Source organism: Nelumbo nucifera, chromosome 3 (genome assembly GCF_055504915.1).
Source record: "Nelumbo nucifera cultivar China Antique chromosome 3, China Antique-T2T, whole genome shotgun sequence".
Taxonomy (NCBI): Eukaryota; Viridiplantae; Streptophyta; class Magnoliopsida; order Proteales; family Nelumbonaceae; genus Nelumbo; species Nelumbo nucifera.
The window spans coordinates 33,102,493-33,124,074 of NC_142651.1; the positions used below are offsets into that span (position 1 = coordinate 33,102,493).

A 21,582-nucleotide genomic window follows, 5' to 3' on the forward strand; every position below is an offset into this window, starting at 1 on the left:
TCTTAGTGACTCTTGGAAGATAAGTGTGTTTGTCTTCCTCCTGTAAATTTTCTACTGATGATTAATGGAAGTGTTATTGATAAAAAAAAAAGCAGGTGGCCCTTTTGAGGCCTGTTTCCGATCATACTCCAATTCAGCTGATTTGTGGAGGTCAGGGATCTAGAAAAGGCCCTTTCAAGATGGGGAATGCTTGGTTCGAAGGAGAGAATTTAGTGCCTTTACTTTCCTCAAAGTGGACAGAATTAGATTTTGAGGGCTCTAGCTCTCATATCTTGGCTAAGATGTTAAGTTCAATTAAAGAATTTCAAAAATCTTGGAAGCAGGAATTTAGGGATTAGTCGGCTTCTAAAAAGAAAAGGTGCCTCAAACTGATAAAAAATATTGACTTGGATGAGGAGATTGGTCCCTTGCTTGAAGAGGATAGGAAGAAAGGTCTGAAGAAAAATTGGTTCTTGATAACCTAGCATATAGAGATGAGCTGAAATGGAGGCAGAGAGCAAAAATCAGTTGGTTGAAGGCTGGGGATAGAAACTCCAGTTTTTTCACAAGATGGTAAATGTTAGGAAAAGAATCTATCAGATTGAAAAATTGGAGTTTGAAGGCCAGGTGGGTGAAACTTGAACTGAATTAAAAAACATAGCAACCCGCTACTTTTCAGATTTGTTCAAGGAGAACTGGATAAGGAGACCTCTCCCACTAGACCTGCCTTTCAACAAACTATCAATAGCACAACAAAGAGAGTTAGAAGCTCCATTTTCAGAGGAAGAAGTATGGCAAGTGATTAAAAAACTGGAAGTGGATAAGTCACCAGGGCTGGATGGTCTTACAAACATCTTCTATTAGAAGTGTTGGGAGGTAATTAAAGGGGACCTTCGTAAAGTGTTTCAGGAGTTCCATTCCAATGCTGCCCTTGAGAGAAGCCTGAATGCTACTTTCATATCTCTAATTCCGAAGGTGGAAGGAGCTACAAATATGAGGGATTTTAGACCTATAAGCTTACTGAACAGCTTCTATAAAATCCTGGCCAAGGTTCTGGCTTTAAGAATGAAAAAGGTTCTAAACTCGGTGATCTCCAAGAACCAATTTGCTTTTGTGCCGGAAAGACAAATGCTGGACAGTGTTCTAGTGGCAAATGAACTGATTGATTCAAGGAAAAGAGAAGGAAAACCTGGGCTGCTGCCAGAGGTCTTCGACTAAGAGACCCCCTCTCTCCTCTTCTATTCATTTGTCTGACGGAGGTTCTGTCTGCTTTTGTGAATAGGGTGGGAGAGGAGGGTCTATGGCAAGGTTTTGAAGTGACTCCGGGTGGAGAAAAGGTGCAGCTGCTCCAATTTGCTGATGATGCACTATGTTTCATCAGTGCCAACTTGGAGCAATTGGGTGTGCTTCTAGGGGTGTTGTGCTGGTTTGAAGTAGTATCAGGCTTGAAAGTTAACTGGGTTAAAAGCAGGTTAATCCCAGTGGGAAAGGAGGAAAATATTGAAAGCTTGGCAGAGGTGCTTGCTTGCCAAGTTGGTTTCCTTCCAACTACTTATCTTGGTTTCCCTCTAGGATCTAAATGTACCTCATCTCTGATTTTGGAGCCGGTGATGGAGAGGTTAGAAAGAAAACTGGCAGGCTGGAAGACCAAATATCTTACTTTGGGGGGGGGATTACTCTTCTCATGAGTGCTTTATCAAATCTGCCTTCCTATTTTCTGTCTCTTTTCCCAATGCCAATAAAAGTAGCCCAAAGAGTGGAAAAATTGCAGAGGGATTTTTATGGAAAGGGTGGGAAGAGGAGAAGAAAATTCACCTGGTTAGCTGGGATCAAGTTTGCACTCCAAAAGACAAAGGTGGGCTAGGGATCCGGAAAATGAAGGTCTTCAATAAGGCTCTGTTGGGAAAATGGATTTGGAGTTTTGGTAGAGAAAGAAGGAGCTGTTGGAGGAGTTTAATCGCAGCTAAGTATAACTCAGACAATGGGGACTGGGATACCACCAATTCTTTGATCTCTCTTGGGTGCTCAATTTGGAAGAAAGTAATGGAAATCTTCCCCTTCTTGACTGATGGCCTTTTGGTGAAGTTCTGGAAGGATGTGTGGTGCTCTAATAGACCCCTTGCCGAGGTGTTCCCTTAGCTATTCCAAATGGCAGAAAACCAAGAAGCTTTGGTTGGTGACTGCTACGAGATTAGGAGCAACACTTGTCTTTGGGGCCCATCATTTAGAAGGAATTTCCAGGACTGGTAACTAGATCAAGTTTCAGGGCTGTTGGAGATGTTATCTACTCAATCTCTGGATTTATCAGAAGAAGATTCTTGGATATGGTCTTGAGGTAAAGATGGACTGTTTTCTGTCTCCTCGTTTGCAAGGATCCTTTCAACTGATCAAGGTGCTGCTTTCCCTGCTGGTTAAGTGTGGAACCAGACTGTCCCTTCAAAGCTTAATGCTTTGATCTAGGCTTTGTTTCTGGATAAGTGCCTTACCAAGAAGAATCTGGAGAGGAGAGGTATGCATTGCAGGATTATTCTTGTGTGTTATGCAACCAATGGGAGGAGGACAGCAGCCACCTATTTCTGCATTGCCCTATCTCCAGCAAAATCTGGAATCATTTCTTCTCAAGACAGCTATCTTGGGCCATGCCTGCATCTGTTCTGGATCTATTATGGTGCTGGAATCAGAGAGGCTTATTATCTAAGTCAGGAAAAAAGTGTCTGGCTCTCAATTCCTGCTGCTGTGATTAGCACCATTTGGGCGGAAAGAAACAAAAGAATTTTCCAGGACAAGCACAACAATGTGGATCACCTGTTGTCATGTATTGTTGGAAAACTAATTTCTTGAAATTCTGTAGCTTTAGGGGTTCAACCAAGGGTTTTGGGAGCTCAGCTGATTGCTGGTAGCCTCTTTCTGTAATTTTTCTGGCTTCTTGGCCCCAGGTTTTATGGTTGTGGGGCCCTTGTATTTCTGTAATCTGGTTCTGATGAAATAAAATCTACTTTACTTTCTTCAAAGAAAAAAAACAGAATGGATTAAATTTTCTTCCCAGAGAAAGTCTGTCTTTCTTTTTGACATGCAATATTTTTTATGTATAACATATAAGTGCAGCTTCCTATGTAGTTTCAATTGTGAATTCTATCTATTTCTGAAAGTATAATCCTTTTTAATGCTATACTTCTTTTTTTGGAAATATGTGAAGTAATTTTTTCTCACCAGTGTCAAATACGTTATAAGTTTTTTTTAATGATATTCTTCATCTCACAAGTGTCGCATACATTTTTTAATGATATACTTTATCTCACAAGTGTCAAATACATTTGATAATTCAGTACATGTTTACAGAGGGTATGTTCTTTAAACTTTCATTTGGGCTTTGAAGCTTGACTTGCATACTTTTATCTTGTTGATATAAGTTAATGGCACACATTTGCATGATTGCATCTTCAGATTTATAAATGATATAAATCCAAGCATTAGCTAAGTGGAGAAGAATATTGAGAAGAACAACAAGTTTCTCCACCCAACTTAACTACTTTGTGGTGAAAGAATTCTCAAACCTGTGGAGTTCCTATCTTCTTTTTTGATCAGTAACAGTATTATAGCTTTATTAATGTAGAATTTCCCTCCTATCTGAGAACTTTATAGCAGGTAACAAGATCGGTACATTACAGCATGAAGAGCACAACAAAAGAGAGATTCCCTAATGACATTTCTCCTAGTGCCATTTTTTTTGCTAGCCCATCATCTAAGCTATTTGCAGATCTGTCAACCCATTTAGCTTTTGACCCCAATTCTTGCATCAAAGCTCTAATTTACTGTAGCATATTTCTGTTCATCCATGAGCCCTCTTGTTCTGTTTCCAGTCAACCTGTTACAATCCTAGATTCCCCTTCTATGATTATGTTTCTGCAATTTAGTCCTTTTGACTTTTGCAATCCATGCAACATTGCATACAACTCCATCCTCATTGAATCCCCTAAACCTATGGGGCCTGAAATCAAAGCTAGTATATTACTTTCATTATTTCTGATTTATTCCTCCCATCCTTGAAGTTTCCTCACCCATTAAATTGAGTTTGAGGTTTGGTGAAGGTGACTCCGTTCATCACATATAGTGGTTCTGCTCATAGAGGTGAAGAAAGCATATAAAATTGCTAGGAGCAAAGGAGATCTTATTCAGTTGTTGGCAGTGTGATATAATCATGGGTTGTCTTTATGGTGTGACCCATTGGAATTTTTGTTTTTGTTTGTTTTTTGGTTTTAATAGTCTGTTTGGGGGCTGATGTTTGGTTGTCGATGGATTGTTTCTTGCATTGGTGGTTCTTCTTCTTTTGGGTGATTTCTTGTCACTTTTCGCATATCTTTCTTTTTTTTTCCTTTTTTATCTTATTAGCAAAAAAAGTGGTTCTGCTCATAAAAGAATGTGCTACTGTTTTCCAGTTTCTTATGAAGTATGCTTTCATCAGTTGTAAATGAAGCAAAGATGTCTAAGGTTATAACCCGATGTGCCCCCTTCACAGTAATGTTTCAATCCCCTTAAATTTGTCATTCAGGAGTCTAGCATTCCTTTCTTCGCAAAACACCACAAAACTGCAGTTCTTGTGCATATCCACAATTTTTCTCCTCTCTTTTTGTAGGAGAGAAAAAGAAGCTTCAAATAGAATTTGTAGATCACCAGGCAGACACTACGATGATTTGAGGTGCAATTCTGTGTGCCGGAGTCTGTACTGAAGTTTTTTTGTCAGCAGTACTGGAATTTTTTCAAGAATGGAGATTGCAGGGTTTAAGCAGAAGAGGGAAAGTTTTGTGGGGTGTTGTTTTGCCTGCTGCTATCATTTGGACAGTATGGAGGGAAAGAAATCTGCAGATTTTTGAGAACAAACAGATATAGATATGATAATATATAATTTAAAAGGACTAATATGTTCATGGATAAGTTTACAAAACCTTTCAAGGTAGTCCAGCCAAGTTCTTTTTTTTTTTCTTATTTGATGTTGGCACTTTGTTTATTTAGGCATACTTTTGGATTTCTGTTATATATTCCCAGTGTACAGTTTCTCAACGTACATGGGCTGGATGTATGTTTTGGTTCAGTAGTTCTTAATATGATATAATACCTTACATTTCAAAAAAAAAGGCAAACACTACCTGCACCCAAAAAAAAAAGAAACGATCACATTATTACTTAGGCTTGGGTTTTGTGAGATGAGTTTCTAATCTGAGAAACATTTGTCTAATCTTCCATAAGATTGTTGTGCTTTTCTTCCTTGCCTTGCAATGTTAAATATTGTTTCGTTATTCAGTTTGCTCTTTCTATCAGTTCATTTAATATTTGTTTCTTGTCTTTCTGAGTTCCTCTTTGCTAATTTGGATTTTGTATTTCCAGGAGCATATAGATTATGATGTTGTGAAAAGTGCCAATCCTGAGTTCAAGAAGGCAACTGTACGGATTAATATCTACAAGCAGCACAGGCAAACAATTCAGGTGCTTAGAGATGGCCCAGTTTGCATGCATAATATGGTTCCTCAGCATGTTTTATTCTTATGACTATTGTTTTTTTATCAGCTATTCTTATGATTATTGTTGTTTAAATGTGAACATTATTATGAATCATATTGTTATCTAGTGTTCTTTTTCTTGGAGGGTCTAGATGTACTAGAAACATTCCAGTTGCCACTTTATTTTTTCCCTACTATTTATCCATTTCTGTTTCCCTCTCACAGTATATACAACCACAAGAACATGAAAAGCTTTCCCAGGTTGAACTGTTGGTTGTTGATGAAGCAGCAGCTATTCCATTGCCAGTTGTGAAGTCCTTATTGGGTCCATATCTTGTCTTCCTTTCATCTACTGTGAACGGGTATAACTTGTTCTTACTTTTTTTTCCATCATTTTGGACTATAAATAAAAAAGATTAAGAAAAAAAGCTAATTGTTCTATCTGGGTTAGCTGCCTGGTCTGCATGTCTTTTGATGTTTGAATTTTTCCTGCTCAAAGTTATGAAGGTACTGGTCGCTCTTTATCATTAAAGCTTCTGCAACAATTGGAAGAGCAGAGTCAGATGGGTACCAAGAGCATGGATGGTTCTCTTTCGGGTATAAATTTATTCCTGTTTTTTTTTTTTCTCTTAATTCAGTTAACTTGTTGCTTCTTTGGCAGGACTGAAGCCTCAGTCTTCTTAGAACTTTGTTATGGGGAAAGGCAGTGGCAAGTTTTGATGAAATCACGATTGAAATGTTGCATGTTATAGACTTCATCATTTTCTGAACACATCATAAGTTATCAAAATAAATATCTTGTTATGCTTATCAATCACAAGAAAGGAAAATATCTCGTTGTTCCTGTCTGAAGAACCAGTCTTACAGTTCAGCAATCATGGTTTCTATTTCCTAGACATAAATGAAAAAACTGAGAAATGGCTAATTGGAACTTAGAAGCTTGTCTGACTATTATTATGGCCTGTAATCATGGTGTTATAAATAATATGTTCTGTGTGGGTGATCTCTGGTGTTTTCCATATTCTCTTCAAGTTAGTAGAGGAGATTGTTTAATTTTATGGATGTACCATGAGTTTGGTTGATTGTCAGGTCTCTCAACCAGTTCCCTGCATGGTTTTAAATATCTTTGTTGGTTGTAAGACATGATATCTTTGCCTTGGGTCTCTAGGGGCTACACTACTATTTTTTATAACGAGGCATTTGATCATTATATGCATATGCAAGGAGAGGCATAAAGCTGAGTGACTTCAGCATCTGTTTGAAAGCGAGTAGAACTATCCACCCTTTGCACCCTCCCCTTCAAAATAAAAAGAAAATCCATTTATTGTTAACAATATCAAGGTAGTACTCTGGCTCCACTTTTACAGCTGGCTGCTTTTGATAATCAGGGAAAATTACCAGTATCAGTGTTAGTTCTATTTCTCATCTAGACAAACTTCTTTCTGATGCATTTAGAAGCATTAATGGAACATGTTTAAATGAACATTTTCAGGATTTAGTCTAAGAGGTTAAGATTTTGGGTTGCCATTACATGCTTTTATGTTAACAAGCATATCCACCTTAGAAAAGAATAGTTTCACTTCATTGTTTCCATTGATAGAAAGTCAGTCTTATAAAAACCTGTCAAACTGTGGTTATGATCTATTTCTATGGAGATTTTAATGGTGTTAGAAAAACTTGTTTTGAGCTTCTTTATTTGTAAAATTTACTCAATTTTCTTAACATTTTGTCATGTAGGTAGGGTTTTCAAGAAGGTCGAGTTAAGTGAATCTATAAGATATGCTTCTGGTGATCCAATTGAATCCTGGCTTAACGGCTTACTTTGCTTGGATGTCACAAGTTCCATTCCCAATATCAGTAGGTTAGCATTTTTAAGAGTTAAGGTACTGGGAAGATAGTACTGATTCTGTCAGTTTAGTTGATGTTTTCCACTGTGCTACTAGGTTACCTCCTCCAAGTGAGTGTGATCTTTACTATGTTAATCGGGATACACTTTTTTCCTATCACAAAGACAGTGAGTTATTTTTACAGGTAATGTTCTAGTCCTCTACAAGTTCTATATTCTATATCTCTTTTGCTTATTAACATGGTTGATGCTTGTATTTTCTTTTGCTCTTGGCTTCCTACAGCGAATGATGGCTCTTTATGTTGCTTCTCACTATAAAAATTCTCCAAATGATCTGCAATTAATGGCTGATGCTCCTGCACACCACTTGTTTGTGCTACTTGGTATGCTTGTTCTTGAACTGGCTTTATCAATTTTTTTTTCTTGTGAACAGGACATTTACTTTATCACATTATGTGCAGGTCCTGTTGATGAGTCAAAAAATCATCTTCCTGATATTTTGTGTGTCATTCAGGTCTGTTTCTATTATTCTTTTTTCTCTTGATTGATAATATATACGTTTATTAAAGGTTAAATTGAAGATACTGAAAGTGTACTTTTTCCTAAGAAAAATAGAAGCAGGCAAGAATCAACTCTACATGCTTCAGCAATAAGATAAAATAAAATTACAAAGATATGAATCAACAATAGATACTATCCTGGATTGGCTGTTCCTTGATACAAGGAGAAATTATCCAGACCACCCCTAGTTAAAGTATTGGTAATAAAATTGCCAGATTTTCCATCCATCTGAAAGAAATATTCACTTTGGATGTTAAACTTTCACCACCATAATTTTCTGACTTGTGGCTCAACTAGGTACTGCCTGGAATTCTCCTAAAAGCTCCCATGTGTTCTGTGCCCAAGGAAAACTTTGATATGAGACTTTGAAGCAAGACAATGATCTTTTCTCTAAATGTGTTGCTCTCCCCAACTGGGCTGAAGTGAAACCATGATAATCATTCACCTGGATTCCTGTATGCACTACTTGTCCCTGAAGAGCCCAGAATCCTTATTACTGATATATCTTAACGTATACACACATACATATATATGTTATCAGATATTGTATACTATAAAGCAACCATTGAACACATTTTGTTTCTTTATCATTGAGAATATTCTAACATTTCATTCTCATTAAGAATGATATCCCTCCATTTGAACCTATTGATGATGAAGAGGTGGTCAGGAAAGAAAGTTCTGATTCCTTGTTATATCATTTGAACAAAGGTGATAAACAGGATAATAAGGCCAAAAGGATATATATGCAAAACAAACCCGAAGAGTGACCTGGGTCACTTCCCAAAGGTGAAATGTCAGCAGGGAAGCCTAGGGAGAAACTTGGTGCAATCCTATCTATTTAGGGCCTACAAGTTACAACCAAAATCGCACCCAATATCAAATATATAGGGGAGACTTTCTTTTTGTTTGAGAGATTTCATCTTTTTTTATTTTTTTTATGGTTAAATTTCCTCTTGATTTGCCGAGTGTCAAAGTTCTCAATGATGAAACTCCCATGTTTTACCCAAATTAGTTTCTCCCAAGAATTTTGAAGTTTTTATACTGATCTCCAAACTCATTTATCCAAATGACCCTTATATGATAGGATAGAACCTTATTTATTTATTGATCAGTAGGAGAGAACAATATGCATTTATGCATTAGCTTAAGTGGCTCAAAACCCACCCCTCAACCCCATTTAAGAAAGAAATTGTTCCTAGTCCACCTAATGTAAATAAAAAGATCCACCATTCTTCCAACATAAAGATTCTGCTTAATGATGACATGTATATTTTCACTTGATTTTGGGATCTACTTTGTGGTAGACTCAAAATCGATCCTCATTTTATTTTTTCCCTGGGGAGGGGAAGTTAATCTTTAAAATGTATTGCATTTCTTTTGGCTCATAATTGTGCTTGTCAATCTGGACATTTTAACCTTTTTGTCTTCCTCTTCTTTAGGTGAGTATGCAAAGGTTTCCTTGTATTTGCCTAAAACATATTCAAGGACATTAACATTTATGTTTTTTTATGTGTTTTTGCAATTTTGAAATATCATCTTATCACAGGTTTGCCTTGAAGGACAAATTTCTCGTAATTCTGCCCTGAGAAGTCTAAGTGATGGACATCAACCCTTTGGAGATCAAATTCCATGGAAATTTTGTGAACAGTTCCAGGATACAGTTTTCCCAAGTCTTTCAGGTGCTCGAATTGTACGTATTGCAGTCCACCCAAGTGCCATGAGGGTAATTCTCTACCACATTCAAAATTCTGTTTATTCTGCAAGATCTTGTGGCAACTTTATAATCAGTATTTTGATTTGGTGTAGCTTGGATATGGTTCAACCGCAGTGGAGCTCTTAACAAGGTATAATTTTTTAACCTCTGATCAAGAGTTCTAGACACAGAAAAAGAGAGATATCATGGAGAAGAAGTGAAGTTTCTTCTCCAAATGTCTAATCCAATGCCAATTTTGTAAAATTTGGGTTTCTAATCTGGATGAACTTTGATATTTTTAGGTAATTTTTGTTTCCATAATTGGCATATTGATATTTTGAACTTATCTAAAGTATAATAATAGTATAAAATGATCTAATTAGATCACTTTTATAATTTATGGTTCAATTCAATTGCAAGTTCATCTCTTGTTGACCCTATATTTTAGGATTTGGAACTCGTTGCCCCATAGAATTAGTGCTAGGATGGGCAAAATGGAGGGGGTGCATCTAGAGTCTTATGTTATAGGCAAATACAACTTAGATTAAAGAGAAAAATTCTATAAAACAGTTGTAAAGAGCTGTATGGAGCAGAGTGTGGGGCAGTCAAGAAACATGTCCAAAAATTGATTGTGGCAGAAATTTGTATGCTGAGATGGATGAGTGGAAAAACTAGAAAGGATAGGGTCAGAAATGGAGTCATTTGAAGGAACCTAGGAAGTAGCTCCTCAAGGTGATAAAATGAAAGTAGACTAAGATGGTTTGGTCACGTGCTGTTAAGTCCTTAAGTTTGCTGGATTGGGAGCAGGTTATTAAGATACTCCCAAACACAACTTAAAAAAATAACAATAAAGAAGAAAAAGGGCTTTCTTATAAGCCCAATCAGTCTTATTGGTGGGCTGATACATTTTAGTAAAGAAAGGGGCCTGCAGTCTAGTTTAGTGAACAACATGCCCCAAGTTAATTGGACTTGTTTGTAATGCAATAAGCATTTAATGGACCTGTAGTAGAGCCCATTTAATGGAACAACAAGCCCTAAAAGAATAAATCTATATTAATTAATTCCTTGTGAGGTGTCCCACTTATTTATAAGGGGATGCCACTTGTCTTGTATTCTAACAAGAGGGCTATTTTCCCTCCTTTAACCACTTGAAGTGGGGGGGGCACATGTCACCCTAGGGGAGAGAGTTACTTTCCCTCTAACCACTTTAAGTGTGTGGGGGGGGGGCACACATGTCACCCTAGGGGAGAGTTATTTTCCCTCCTCTAACCACTTTAAGTGGGGGGACACATGTCATCCTAGGGGAGAGAGTTTTCTTCTCCCTCATTAACCCACTTTAAATGGGGGGGACACTTGTCACCTTAGGAAGGAAGAGTTTTCTTTTCCCTCCTTAACCCATTTTAAGTGGGGTGACACTTGGCACTCTAAGAAGAGAGGAGTGGAGAGTTACTTAACCACCTCCCTCCTCTATATAAACCCCTCTCCTACAAGGAGAAGGGGCTAATGCCTTTTTGTTGGCTAATACTAATTTATCTGTAGGATATCTAGCATTAAGAAACAAGTGGGAAGAGAAAAAAGCATAAGAAAAGGAAGAAGAAGGTAGGGGATCTTGTTTTCTTCCTATACCTCTTCAATATGATACTCCTTGTGCTTCCCACATGAGATGGAAGACCATATTCTATCTATTCCTCTCACTCCTTTCTTTTTTCTTTTTATTTTCTTTTCTTCCTTGTTTCATATTGAAATACATGTAAGGAGATAACTATCTATAGCTTTGTCTATGAAACTCGGCTAATTATGGTTCCTTACTTCATTTTGACCCTGAAAATCATTACTTTATGTGAAGGAGGCAACCATCTACAGCCTTGTTCATGAAACTTGGCTGATTATGGTTCCTCACAGCATGATAATGCACATAACCACAATTTAAAGGCCATTTGCAGCCTTATTGATGAAACATGACTTTCTCTCAAACAAAGTGAGAATATATACCAGAATTTTCAAAAATGATACTTAGTTTAGTCTATTCATTTGTACTTCTGAATCAGAATCAAAAGGTTTTCTCTACCCCTAGCAGAGATGTAATTAAGGTATTCTACGTGATTTCCTGAATGGGGCTTACCCAAATAACAAAAAACCCAGTTATTAGTCTAATTGGGTGAATTATGTTATGTGAGAAATTATACTAAAAAAATTCCACTAACATGTGCCTAGAAGACCATCAACAACACCCTAAAGAAGTGATCTGTTGCAAGTTGAAGGGGCTAAAAAGGTCAGGGCAGAGCTAAAAGGACATAAAAATAGTAAGGAATAATTTAAGTGCTCATAACTTAAGCACTTAATAATGGATTTGCATTAAACAGAATGGAATGGTGAAACAGAACTCATGTAGTTAGTTGACCCCTATAGTTGGGATAAGGCTTATATGATGATGGTAGCAATGGTTTTTCAGTCACCTATGCAATGAGACCAAGGTTCAGTCCTTCAGGATGTAAGAATACTTCAATGCATAGCAAACTGCAACCATTATCCATGCACTAACAAACTGTTATATTTGCATCCCTCTGTTATCCTATTAACATCAGGTCATGACTAAGTTGAAGGGCAAATGAAAAAAATGGAAAATATGAAGTAGAGCTGTTGACAAATGATCTTTTCTGGTTGCCTGGTTGTCGAAAGGGATAATTTATTCAGTTACTGACCATTGGTATCTTTTTTTGTTGGTGGGGTGGAGGGGAGCAAAGCCAGAGAGAGCCAACCTAAGCCAAGTCAAAGCTAAATTTTGACAAGCTCAGGCATGAACTGGCCTATTGGGATTGGGTGGGCTTTTGGATCAAAGGTCTTGTCACTAGATTTTTTTTTTTTAATTTTTAGGTATGTCTTCTGACTAGATTTTTATTCAGTTACTGGGCATTGGTATCGTTTTTTGTTGGTGGGGTGGAGGGGAGCATAGCCAGAGATGGCCAACCTAAGCCAAGTCAAAGCTAAATTTTGACAAGCTCAGGCATGAACTGGCCTATTGGGATTGGGTGGGCTTTTGGATCAAAGGTCTTCTCACTAGATTTTTTTTTTTAATTTTTGGGTATGTCTTCTGACTAGATTTTTAACTAGTGATTCTGAGTTTAAGGCTATCAATGCAAGTCGAGCAAGATTTTTAAGGTGCATAATATTGCAAGTTAGTAAGTTCCATCTCTAATGAAACCTTTGATCTCAGCCTCTCAGGTTACCTGAGGCCTACACCCATGCCGCACCTGACCTGACTAAGGGCATAAGTCAAGGTCTCATGCTCATACAGAAGCCCAAAAGTACAATCCTGGCCTGACTCAGGTTGGGTTTTGCTTGGCTTATGTTGAGCCTATGCAAGTTGCATTCTAAGTGTAGATACACTTTTATTTACAATAAAAAAATACAAAACACCCTCCTTGAGAGATTGTGAGTTCGCAATATTTATATACTCGTGGACATATTTATATATAGATTTGAACTGAAGTTTGAATCCTGATTTTTAGTCTCCTTTTGGTATTATTAGTTAAGATAATATGGGACTTAGGGGATGGGACAGAGCAGGGTGCACGTGAGGCCCACTGGCCATACCATTGGAGAGTCTACTATTCTGTGGGTTTGATCCTGTGCCTCCTATTTTGGAGGGATGGCAAGTAACCATATTGCCATCAATTGATCAGTTTTTTCACCTTATTATTAAATAAGTGAACTTTCCCATAACATATTTTGCAGTATGCTGTGGTGATGCCTTGAGTATGGTTGTATATTTTGAATAAGTAGATACTGATGAAAGAATATCTAGTACCGAGAAGTCCTATTCTTGTCTTTTATTTATCTGTAACAGAAGATATGACTGGAATACCCTATATATTGCCTAACAATGAAGCTTGTTGAATTATCCTGCAAAGGTAAATGGTTTTAGGACAAAATTATTTCAATGTTTAATATTTTTCATAGTAGATATCATGATGTGCTTTTGCCATGAATAAGCTTTGAAAAGTAAGATGGCTATATGATTTTACTATCTGCAGGTACTATGAAGGAGAGCTGACTCCAATATCTGAAGCAGATCCTGATAAAGTGGTTGAGAAAACCAATGTCAGAGTTACAGAAGCTGCAGAGAAGGTCGTTTTATGAACTAAAGTTTATCGCATATGCCTTATGTTGACAATTTAGTAAATTCTCATAGATTGCATCAACAATTTATGACCTATCCTGTATATGACCTGGGAACTAGGGTTTAACTGACAATTATTTAAGACCTGGATTGCATCAAAACTGGATCATTTGTGGTTATAGTAATTTGCATATTATACGCTTAAAGTAACTTCTTTATGCATCTATATTTTAAGCTGCATGACACCTTTGGTTTGAAGGCCTCTAGGAGGCTTGCTTCTGGTTCTCTCTCAGTTGGATGACTGTTGAGGGAAATTAAAAGGAAAAAAAAGCCCAACCAAAGGAAATGGTTTCCTGACTTTCACATTTTGAAAATTTGGTCCACAGTATACCATATAAGTTAATGAGGATAATGTACTCATTGTAAATTTGTGATGATTGGGATGCTAATATGCTGGATTAGATGATATTTCTCTAATTTCACATCTTTGTCATTGCTTTAAGTTAATTATTTTCTAAACTTTGAGGTTTTAACTATAGGAACATTACACTTGCAGGTTTCACTATTAGAAGAAAATATAAAGCCAAGATCAAACCTTCCACATCTACTTGTGCATCTTCATGAACGACCACCAGAAAAACTCCATTACATTGGTGTCTCTTTTGGGCTGACCCAGGATCTTTTCCGTTTTTGGAGAAAACATAAGTTTGCTCCATTCTACATTGGACAAATTCCAGTTATGATATTTCTATATGTTTATTTCTTGCCCTGCATTGTATTTATTAAATAATTTATTTAGAATCCTTTGGCAGGATTAGTTGGTTTGACATCTTTTCTGTAACAGAATACTGTGACTGGTGAGCATACATGCATGACCCTGAAGCCATTGAATAATGATGACATTGAAGCCAGTGGGTCTGATCAATGGGGATTTTTTTCACCATTTTATCAAGGTGCGCTCATGCTGGGATGAAATAAATATGATTCATTTCGAGGTGGTTATTTGATCTCTTAGAACTTCATGGTATTTTTGCAGATTTCAGGCGAAGATTCACCAGACTGCTTGGTTCTAGTTTTCGAGCTATGGAGTATAAGCTTGCTATGAGGTCAGTTTGGTTTCATTCTTCTGAATTCTGTTTGGGTCTGTTGAAGTTTGACCTGCCATAGAATTCTGTCTTGTTCGTTGACTGTAGAGTAAAGTAGACAGCAAGAAGTAGGAGAGGAAAGAAGAAAAGAGAGAAGAGAGAAAAGAGAGAAAGGCTGGTTCGAATTAGGGAAAAAAGTTAATCCCTTGATTCGGCCAGACCTATTATTATATTATTGACTTATTGAAAAAGACTTGAGTGCCCTTCTTTAAGTAAGAGGCACTCGAACTAACATAACAGTACACATCAGCACACTCAACAAGTACAAAGACTGAAATACCCCTTCACTAACACCACTAACACTCCCCCTCAAGCTGGTGAGTATATATCATATAATCCCAGCTTGTTACATATGTAGTCCACTCTCCCCCGACTCAAGCCTTTTGTAAACAAGTCTGCCCACTGGTTTCCCGTACTAACATATGCAGTTTCTATCACCCCATTCAGCACCTTCTCTCTCACAAAATGACAGTCAACTTCGATGTGCTTGGTTCTTTCATGAAACACTGGATTGGAAGAGATATGAACCGCTGCCTGATTGTCACAGTAGAGCTTCATTGGAGTACTGATGTCATATCCTATCTCCTGTAGAAGGTTCCTCAGCCACACTAGTTCACAAGCAGTATGTGCCATGGCCCTATATTCCGCTTCTGCACTGCTTCTTGCCACAACTGTTTGCTTCTTACTTTTCCATGTTACCAGGTTACCCCCCAGAAAGGTGCAATAGCCTGTGGTAGATCGTCTATCAGACATAGAACCTGCCCAATCAGCATCGGTGTATCCTTCTACTACCAGTTTTCCACCACTTCTGTACAGCAAACCACGACCAGGAGCTCCTTTCAGATACCTCACAATCCTTAGCACTGCATTCCAATGTGGGACCAAAGGTTTCTGCATGAACTGACTCACCACACTAACCGCAAATGAAATATCTGGCCGAGTAATGGTTAGATAGTTTAGTTTGCCTACAAGTCGTCGGTATCTGCCAGGCTCTTCAAACACTTCACCTATATCACTGCTCAGCCTCGTATTTGTTTCCATAGGTGTCTCAGCCGGTTTAGTACCCAACAATCCTGTTTCTTCCAGTAAATCAAGCACATATTTCCTCTGGCACAAATTAATGCCATGCTTAGATCTTGCTACCTCTATGCCCAAAAAGTATTTCAACTTGCCAAGGTCCTTTGTCTGAAAGTGTTCCTGTAGGAATGCCTTCAATCTGTCAATGCCCATTTTATCATTCCCAGTCACAACGATATCATCCACATACACCACCAATATTATTTTACCTGCCGAAGAGTCAAGACTGAAGACAGAGTGATCAACTTGGCACTGTTTCAGACCAAACTTCTTGACCACCTCACTGAACCTACCAAACCATGCTCGAGGGGACTGTTTAAGTCCATAAATAGCCTTCTTAAGTCTACATACCTTACCATCCTCCCCCTGAGCAACAAACCCAGGTGGTTGCTTCATGTAGACCTCCTCGAGCAAATCCCCATGCAAAAAGGCATTTTTGATATCGAGCTGATGGAGAGGCCAACCAGACATAGCTGCAAGAGAGATGATGACACGAACTGACCCTATCTTAGCAACCGGGGAGAACGTCTCCGTGTAGTCAATGCCATAGGTTTGGGAGTACCCTTTGGCAACCAGCCGCGCCTTCAGGCGCTCAACACGACCATCTGGCAAGTACTTAACACTATACACCCACTTACAACCGACAGCCTGCTTCCCAGGAGGAAGAGCGGTGAGATCCCAAGTGTGATTATGATGCAAAGCAGAGAGCTCTTCTTCCATAGCACGGCACCACTCTGGAGAGGTAAGGGCTTCCTGGACATCCTTAGGAACAACCACGGAGGATAACAAAGATATGAACTGGCGATGGGAAGCGGAGAGGTGGGTAAGTGAAACAAAATTGGAAATAGGGTGAAGGGTGCAAGTACGCTTACCTTTCCGTAAGGCAATAGGAAGATCTAGGTCGGAGGCTGGTGTCGAAGCTGGAGCTGGATCTGTCGACGGTGATGAAGCTGGAGGAGCTGCAGCTGGTACACGTGGGCGATGTGTATACACGTGACGGATGGGTGGACGGTCAACCAATGGTGGCACCGGAGGCAAGGACGTAGGCATGACTGGAACCAAAGGAGGTGGATCAGCCACAGGAAGAGGAAGAGGAGGTGGTGATGTGGGGGAAGCAGCAGCACCGGACCCCACGAAGAACGGAGTAGACTCAAAGAATGTAACATCAGCACATACCAAGGAACGACGAGAACTAGGATGATAACACTTGTACCCTTTCTGAGTTCGGGAATAACCAAGGAAGATACACTTCATGGAACGTGCATCTAACTTGTCAGTCCCGGGACTCAGATTATGAACGAAGCAGACACACCCAAATACTCGAGGAGAAAGCGGAAACGGAGACATGTTGGGGAATAAGACACTAAAAGGAGAACGACCATCAAGGATAGACGTGGGCATCCGATTAATTAAGAAACAAGAGGTGAGCATTGCATCGCTCCAAAAAGTTTTGGGAACATTCATGTGGTGCATGAGGGAGCGTGCCGTTTCTACAAGATGGCGGTTCTTTCTCTCAGCAACCCCATTTTGTTGCGGAGTATAGGTACATGAAGTTTGGTGTATAATGCCATGTTGGTCCAAGTATTCTCGAAAAGATGAAGACAAGTATTCACGACCATTATCAGAACGGAAAATTTTGATGTGAACACCAAATTGATTGCGGATCTCAGCATAAAATTTCTGGAAGATGGAAAATAATTCACTTCTTTCTTTCATTAAATAGAGCCACGTCATTCTTGAACAGTCATCAACAAAAATAACAAAATATCGGTATCCATTATATGACATCACTTTATAAGGACCCCAAACATCTGAATGAATTAAAGAAAAAAGACTCGACACACGGTTATCGACCCTAGAACGAAAGGGAACACGATGGTGTTTCCCAAATTGACAAGACTCACAATCTAAAACAGAAAGTTGACTCAATGAAGGGACTAAGGACTGCAACACTTTCAGCGAAGGATGACCAAATCTACAGTGCCACTGGAGAGGAGAAATGGATGACTGAAGAGCCGTTGACGTTCGTCCACCACCATCAAGATAATACAGTCCACCGGCTTCATGCCCTCCACCAATCTTCATCCCCGTCTTGAGATCCTGAAAAACACACATAGAAGGGTAAAAAGTGATGGAGCACTTAAGTGACTTGGTCAGCTTACTAACAGACATAAGATTAAATGGAAGCTTAGGTACATATAAAACAAAGGATAGGGATACAGGGTCTAGGTCAACATTACCAACACCACAGATAGATGACGTGGAGCCATTAGCAAGGGTAACAGATTGTGATGTTGAGCAATGAGTGAGAGATGAAAACACACCTGGAGTTCCCGTCATGTGATCGGAGGCTCCAGAGTCAATAATCCAGGGGTTGGGTGTGGATGCCAAACAAGCCATACCTGAGTGTGCAAAGGAAGCTGTGTTCTGCTGCGACTTGGATTGAACAAACCTCTCATACTCATCACGAGGAACACTCACCATCTCCTTGCCTGGACCATCTGAGGGAGTAGAAGGCATCGGGTCAGCTGACCGTTTCTCCTGTGTAGGGCTGAAACTGGTGTCACTAGTCATGGCATGGTTGGCCCACGTCGAGGGAGGACCATGTAAGTCATAGCAGTAGTTAATGGTATGTCCATCCAAACCACAGTGAGTACACTTCCGTGGACCCGAGCCACGTCCTCTACCACGAGCTCCCCCTGAATCTCTGCCTCCAGTACGACCACCACCACGGATATGTGTAGATCCACCACTACCACTCCTGCCAGGCTGGGTTCCTCGAGTCCCACTTCTGCCACCTCGGCCTCTTGACACTGCAAATGCTGATTTATCGGAGACATTAGAGTCCATAGATCCAATGGAAGCCCTCCGAAGACGAGCAAACACCTCCTCTAAAGATGGAAGAGCAGATCCCCCTAGTATCTGGGCTCGTACTGGTTCATACTCAGACTTCAGCCCCACCAGAAACCGTGTTACATCAAGCTGCTCTCGCTGTTGCTGTTGAACTTTGACATCTGAAGTGAGAGGATGATAGACATTTAACTCATTACGGATATTCCTCACATTGGCATAGTACTCCTCAAGGCTCTGATTTCCTTGTTGCAGATTGAAGTATTCCTGATACAGTTGATATACCCTAGTGGTATTATCCTGACCTGAATACAGTTTCTTGGCATGATCCCACACCTCTTTGGCTGTGTCAAGAAACATGAAGTTCACACTGATTTTGGGTTCCATACTGTTCCACAACCATGTAATGATCTGTGCATCTTCCTGTTCCCAGTCTTCATACTCCTGAGAATTAGCGGGGGGTTTCTCCTCTCTTATATGCTTCACTTTCTTCTTCGCCTTCAGAAAAACCTCTACAGACTTGGCCCAAGGGACATAATTCTCTCCATTCAGTTTAATGGAGGTCATTTGGACATTCAGGTAGTCAGTAGATATCATGACACTAGGTTTACTATCACTGTTATCTGCCATTGCCGAACTCCCTTAATTCTGAGCACTGAATTAGGAGCACTACACACTGCACACTACACACAGACACTTCATCGAAATCTGCACACTGATTTCAACAGCTGAGAACTGCAACACCACAAACCCTACTCACCGAAGTCTGTACACTGATTTCAGCAGTATTAAATGTTGAAAACTACAACACCACAACCCCTACTCACCGAGGTCTACACACTGATTTCAGCGATATCAAAAGCTGAAAACCACACTTGTAACACCACCAACATTAATCCACAACTATAGGAAGCTTCACCATTAAGTAGACACTATTGCCATTCGAATCACACACAAACCAGAATAAACCCTAGCATACTGCAATCTGAGAACCCATCATGCGAACTGTACTACACCTCTCATGTATTCCATAACAAAAAAAAAAAAATATATAAAAAAAAACTTTACCTCATCGCCTGAAGGCCAACCATACGAAGGGCTGAGACACCACTGCACCACACGTACCAGCCCTAACTAGGGCTTAGAAACCACAGCAACCAATCACCAACGACACAATCGGAGGCATAGAGACCTCCTAGGGAAGAGGGCGATCACTCCTTTTCAGCCCTTTTCCCAGTCTCCAACTCACAACTGAGAACCCCAAGTGAAACCCTAATTCGAATGCGCAGAAGGCAGAATTCTAGCAAGTCTGATTTGGTGAACCTAGCTCTGATACCATGTTGAAGTTTGACCTGCCATAGAATTCTGTCTTGTTCGTTGACTGTAGAGTAAAGTAGACAGCAAGAAGTAGGAGAGGAAAGAAGAAAAGAGAGAAGAGAGAAAAGAGAGAAAGGCTGGTTCGAATTAGGGAAAAAAGTTAATCCCTTGATTCGGCCAGACCTATTATTATATTATTGACTTATTGAAAAAGACTTGAGTGCCCTTCTTTAAGTAAGAGGCACTCGAACTAACATAACAGTACACATCAGCACACTCAACAAGTACAAAGACTGAAATACCCCTTCACTAACACCACTAACAGGGTCAAACATATCTATTTTACTGATAATATTATCTTTATTGTCGTAGTGTTTTAGATCCAAAGATCAATTTCACAGAGCAGGAGCCTATGCCATTTACCTCAAATGGATTTTCAAGGTCTCTGAATGATATTTTGTCACCATATGATATGAAACGACTAGAGGCTTATACCAACAATCTCGCAGATTTTCATATGGTAAGATCAACACTGAGGGTAATGGTTTCTTAATAGATACTAGTAATGCTTTGGTGAATATATCTATATCCATATCTATCTATCTATCTATATATATATTGTTCTCCGCAAAAAGTTAAAATATAATTTGTGCTTCATTTCTCTAAATTTAAAGCTGTATAGATTATTTAAACTTAGAAATATAATCCTTGTGAAATTGTAAGGTGGAAAAAAGAATTATTCATATTGGCTACGATGCATAAGAAGAAAACCTAGAAAGGCCGTTCTTGATAAAAAAAAAGAAAACCTAGAAAGGAAGCAGAATACTGAGTGAGAAATGTCATGTTAGTTTCCAAGCCCAAGTAATGCCTACCTTCAAATTGTCCGTGTTTTTTGATCAATAACTGCAGAAATTTCATTAATATACAAGGTAAAGATAGAAACAGAAAGTACACAATAAAGAAAAAATGCACTCTTTTTGACAACTAACCTGAAAAGGTTATTGATTTACTTTTCAGTTTTCACTGAGGTATTACTTCCTCTATTGCATCTTCCAGAATTTCTTGCCTTCAGAATTTATTTTGTTTGCAATTATGCCACTAAATACCATCTGAAAAAATTAAGTCAACAGTTTGTATGTGTAACCATGAAAAAAATGTGTATCCATTAGGATGTAATACACGCCGGGACATCCTGGACCATGCAAACAACACCTTCCAGCTGAGCCAAGAAATTCAGAAAGCGTTACCTAAGTATCAGTCTCCATCATTGTTTTCCTCTTTCCAATAACAACTTTCCAAGATCCAATATAACTCTTACTATGTTGTATAGTGTATGTATGCACACTGGGTTTTCTCAACTGTAATCTCTGTTATCCAAAATTTCCATGTCTGCAAATCCATGTGTCTCAGACCTTTTTGAATGTTGTGGGATATGCTTAAATGACAAATATGAGCAATTGGCCAGTCTTGCATTCTATTTATTTCTTTGTCATTTT

General features: G+C 38.9%; 1 protein-coding gene and 1 long non-coding RNA gene across 2 annotated transcripts in view; both read left to right on the forward strand.

The window, feature by feature from the left end:
• Window positions 1-21,582, forward strand: part of LOC104592025 (RNA cytidine acetyltransferase 2-like) — a 40,245-nt gene that overhangs the window by 14,081 nt on the left and 4,582 nt on the right. Inside the window, exons 9-22 of the mRNA XM_010251165.3 lie at window positions 5,362-5,460; window positions 5,700-5,836; window positions 5,974-6,071; window positions 7,212-7,335; window positions 7,418-7,505; window positions 7,604-7,703; window positions 7,782-7,834; window positions 9,431-9,607; window positions 9,691-9,728; window positions 13,612-13,705; window positions 14,254-14,433; window positions 14,542-14,650; window positions 14,734-14,803; window positions 20,459-20,606. Coding sequence (XP_010249467.1) covers window positions 5,362-5,460; window positions 5,700-5,836; window positions 5,974-6,071; window positions 7,212-7,335; window positions 7,418-7,505; window positions 7,604-7,703; window positions 7,782-7,834; window positions 9,431-9,607; window positions 9,691-9,728; window positions 13,612-13,705; window positions 14,254-14,433; window positions 14,542-14,650; window positions 14,734-14,803; window positions 20,459-20,606 — 1,515 coding nt within the window. The remainder of the gene's footprint in view (window positions 1-5,361; window positions 5,461-5,699; window positions 5,837-5,973; window positions 6,072-7,211; window positions 7,336-7,417; window positions 7,506-7,603; window positions 7,704-7,781; window positions 7,835-9,430; window positions 9,608-9,690; window positions 9,729-13,611; window positions 13,706-14,253; window positions 14,434-14,541; window positions 14,651-14,733; window positions 14,804-20,458; window positions 20,607-21,582) is intronic.
• LOC148801102 (uncharacterized) lies at window positions 4,388-4,967 on the forward strand. Its single transcript, XR_016083855.1, has 2 exons — window positions 4,388-4,494; window positions 4,613-4,967. It is a non-coding gene; the product is annotated as an uncharacterized LOC148801102 (long non-coding RNA).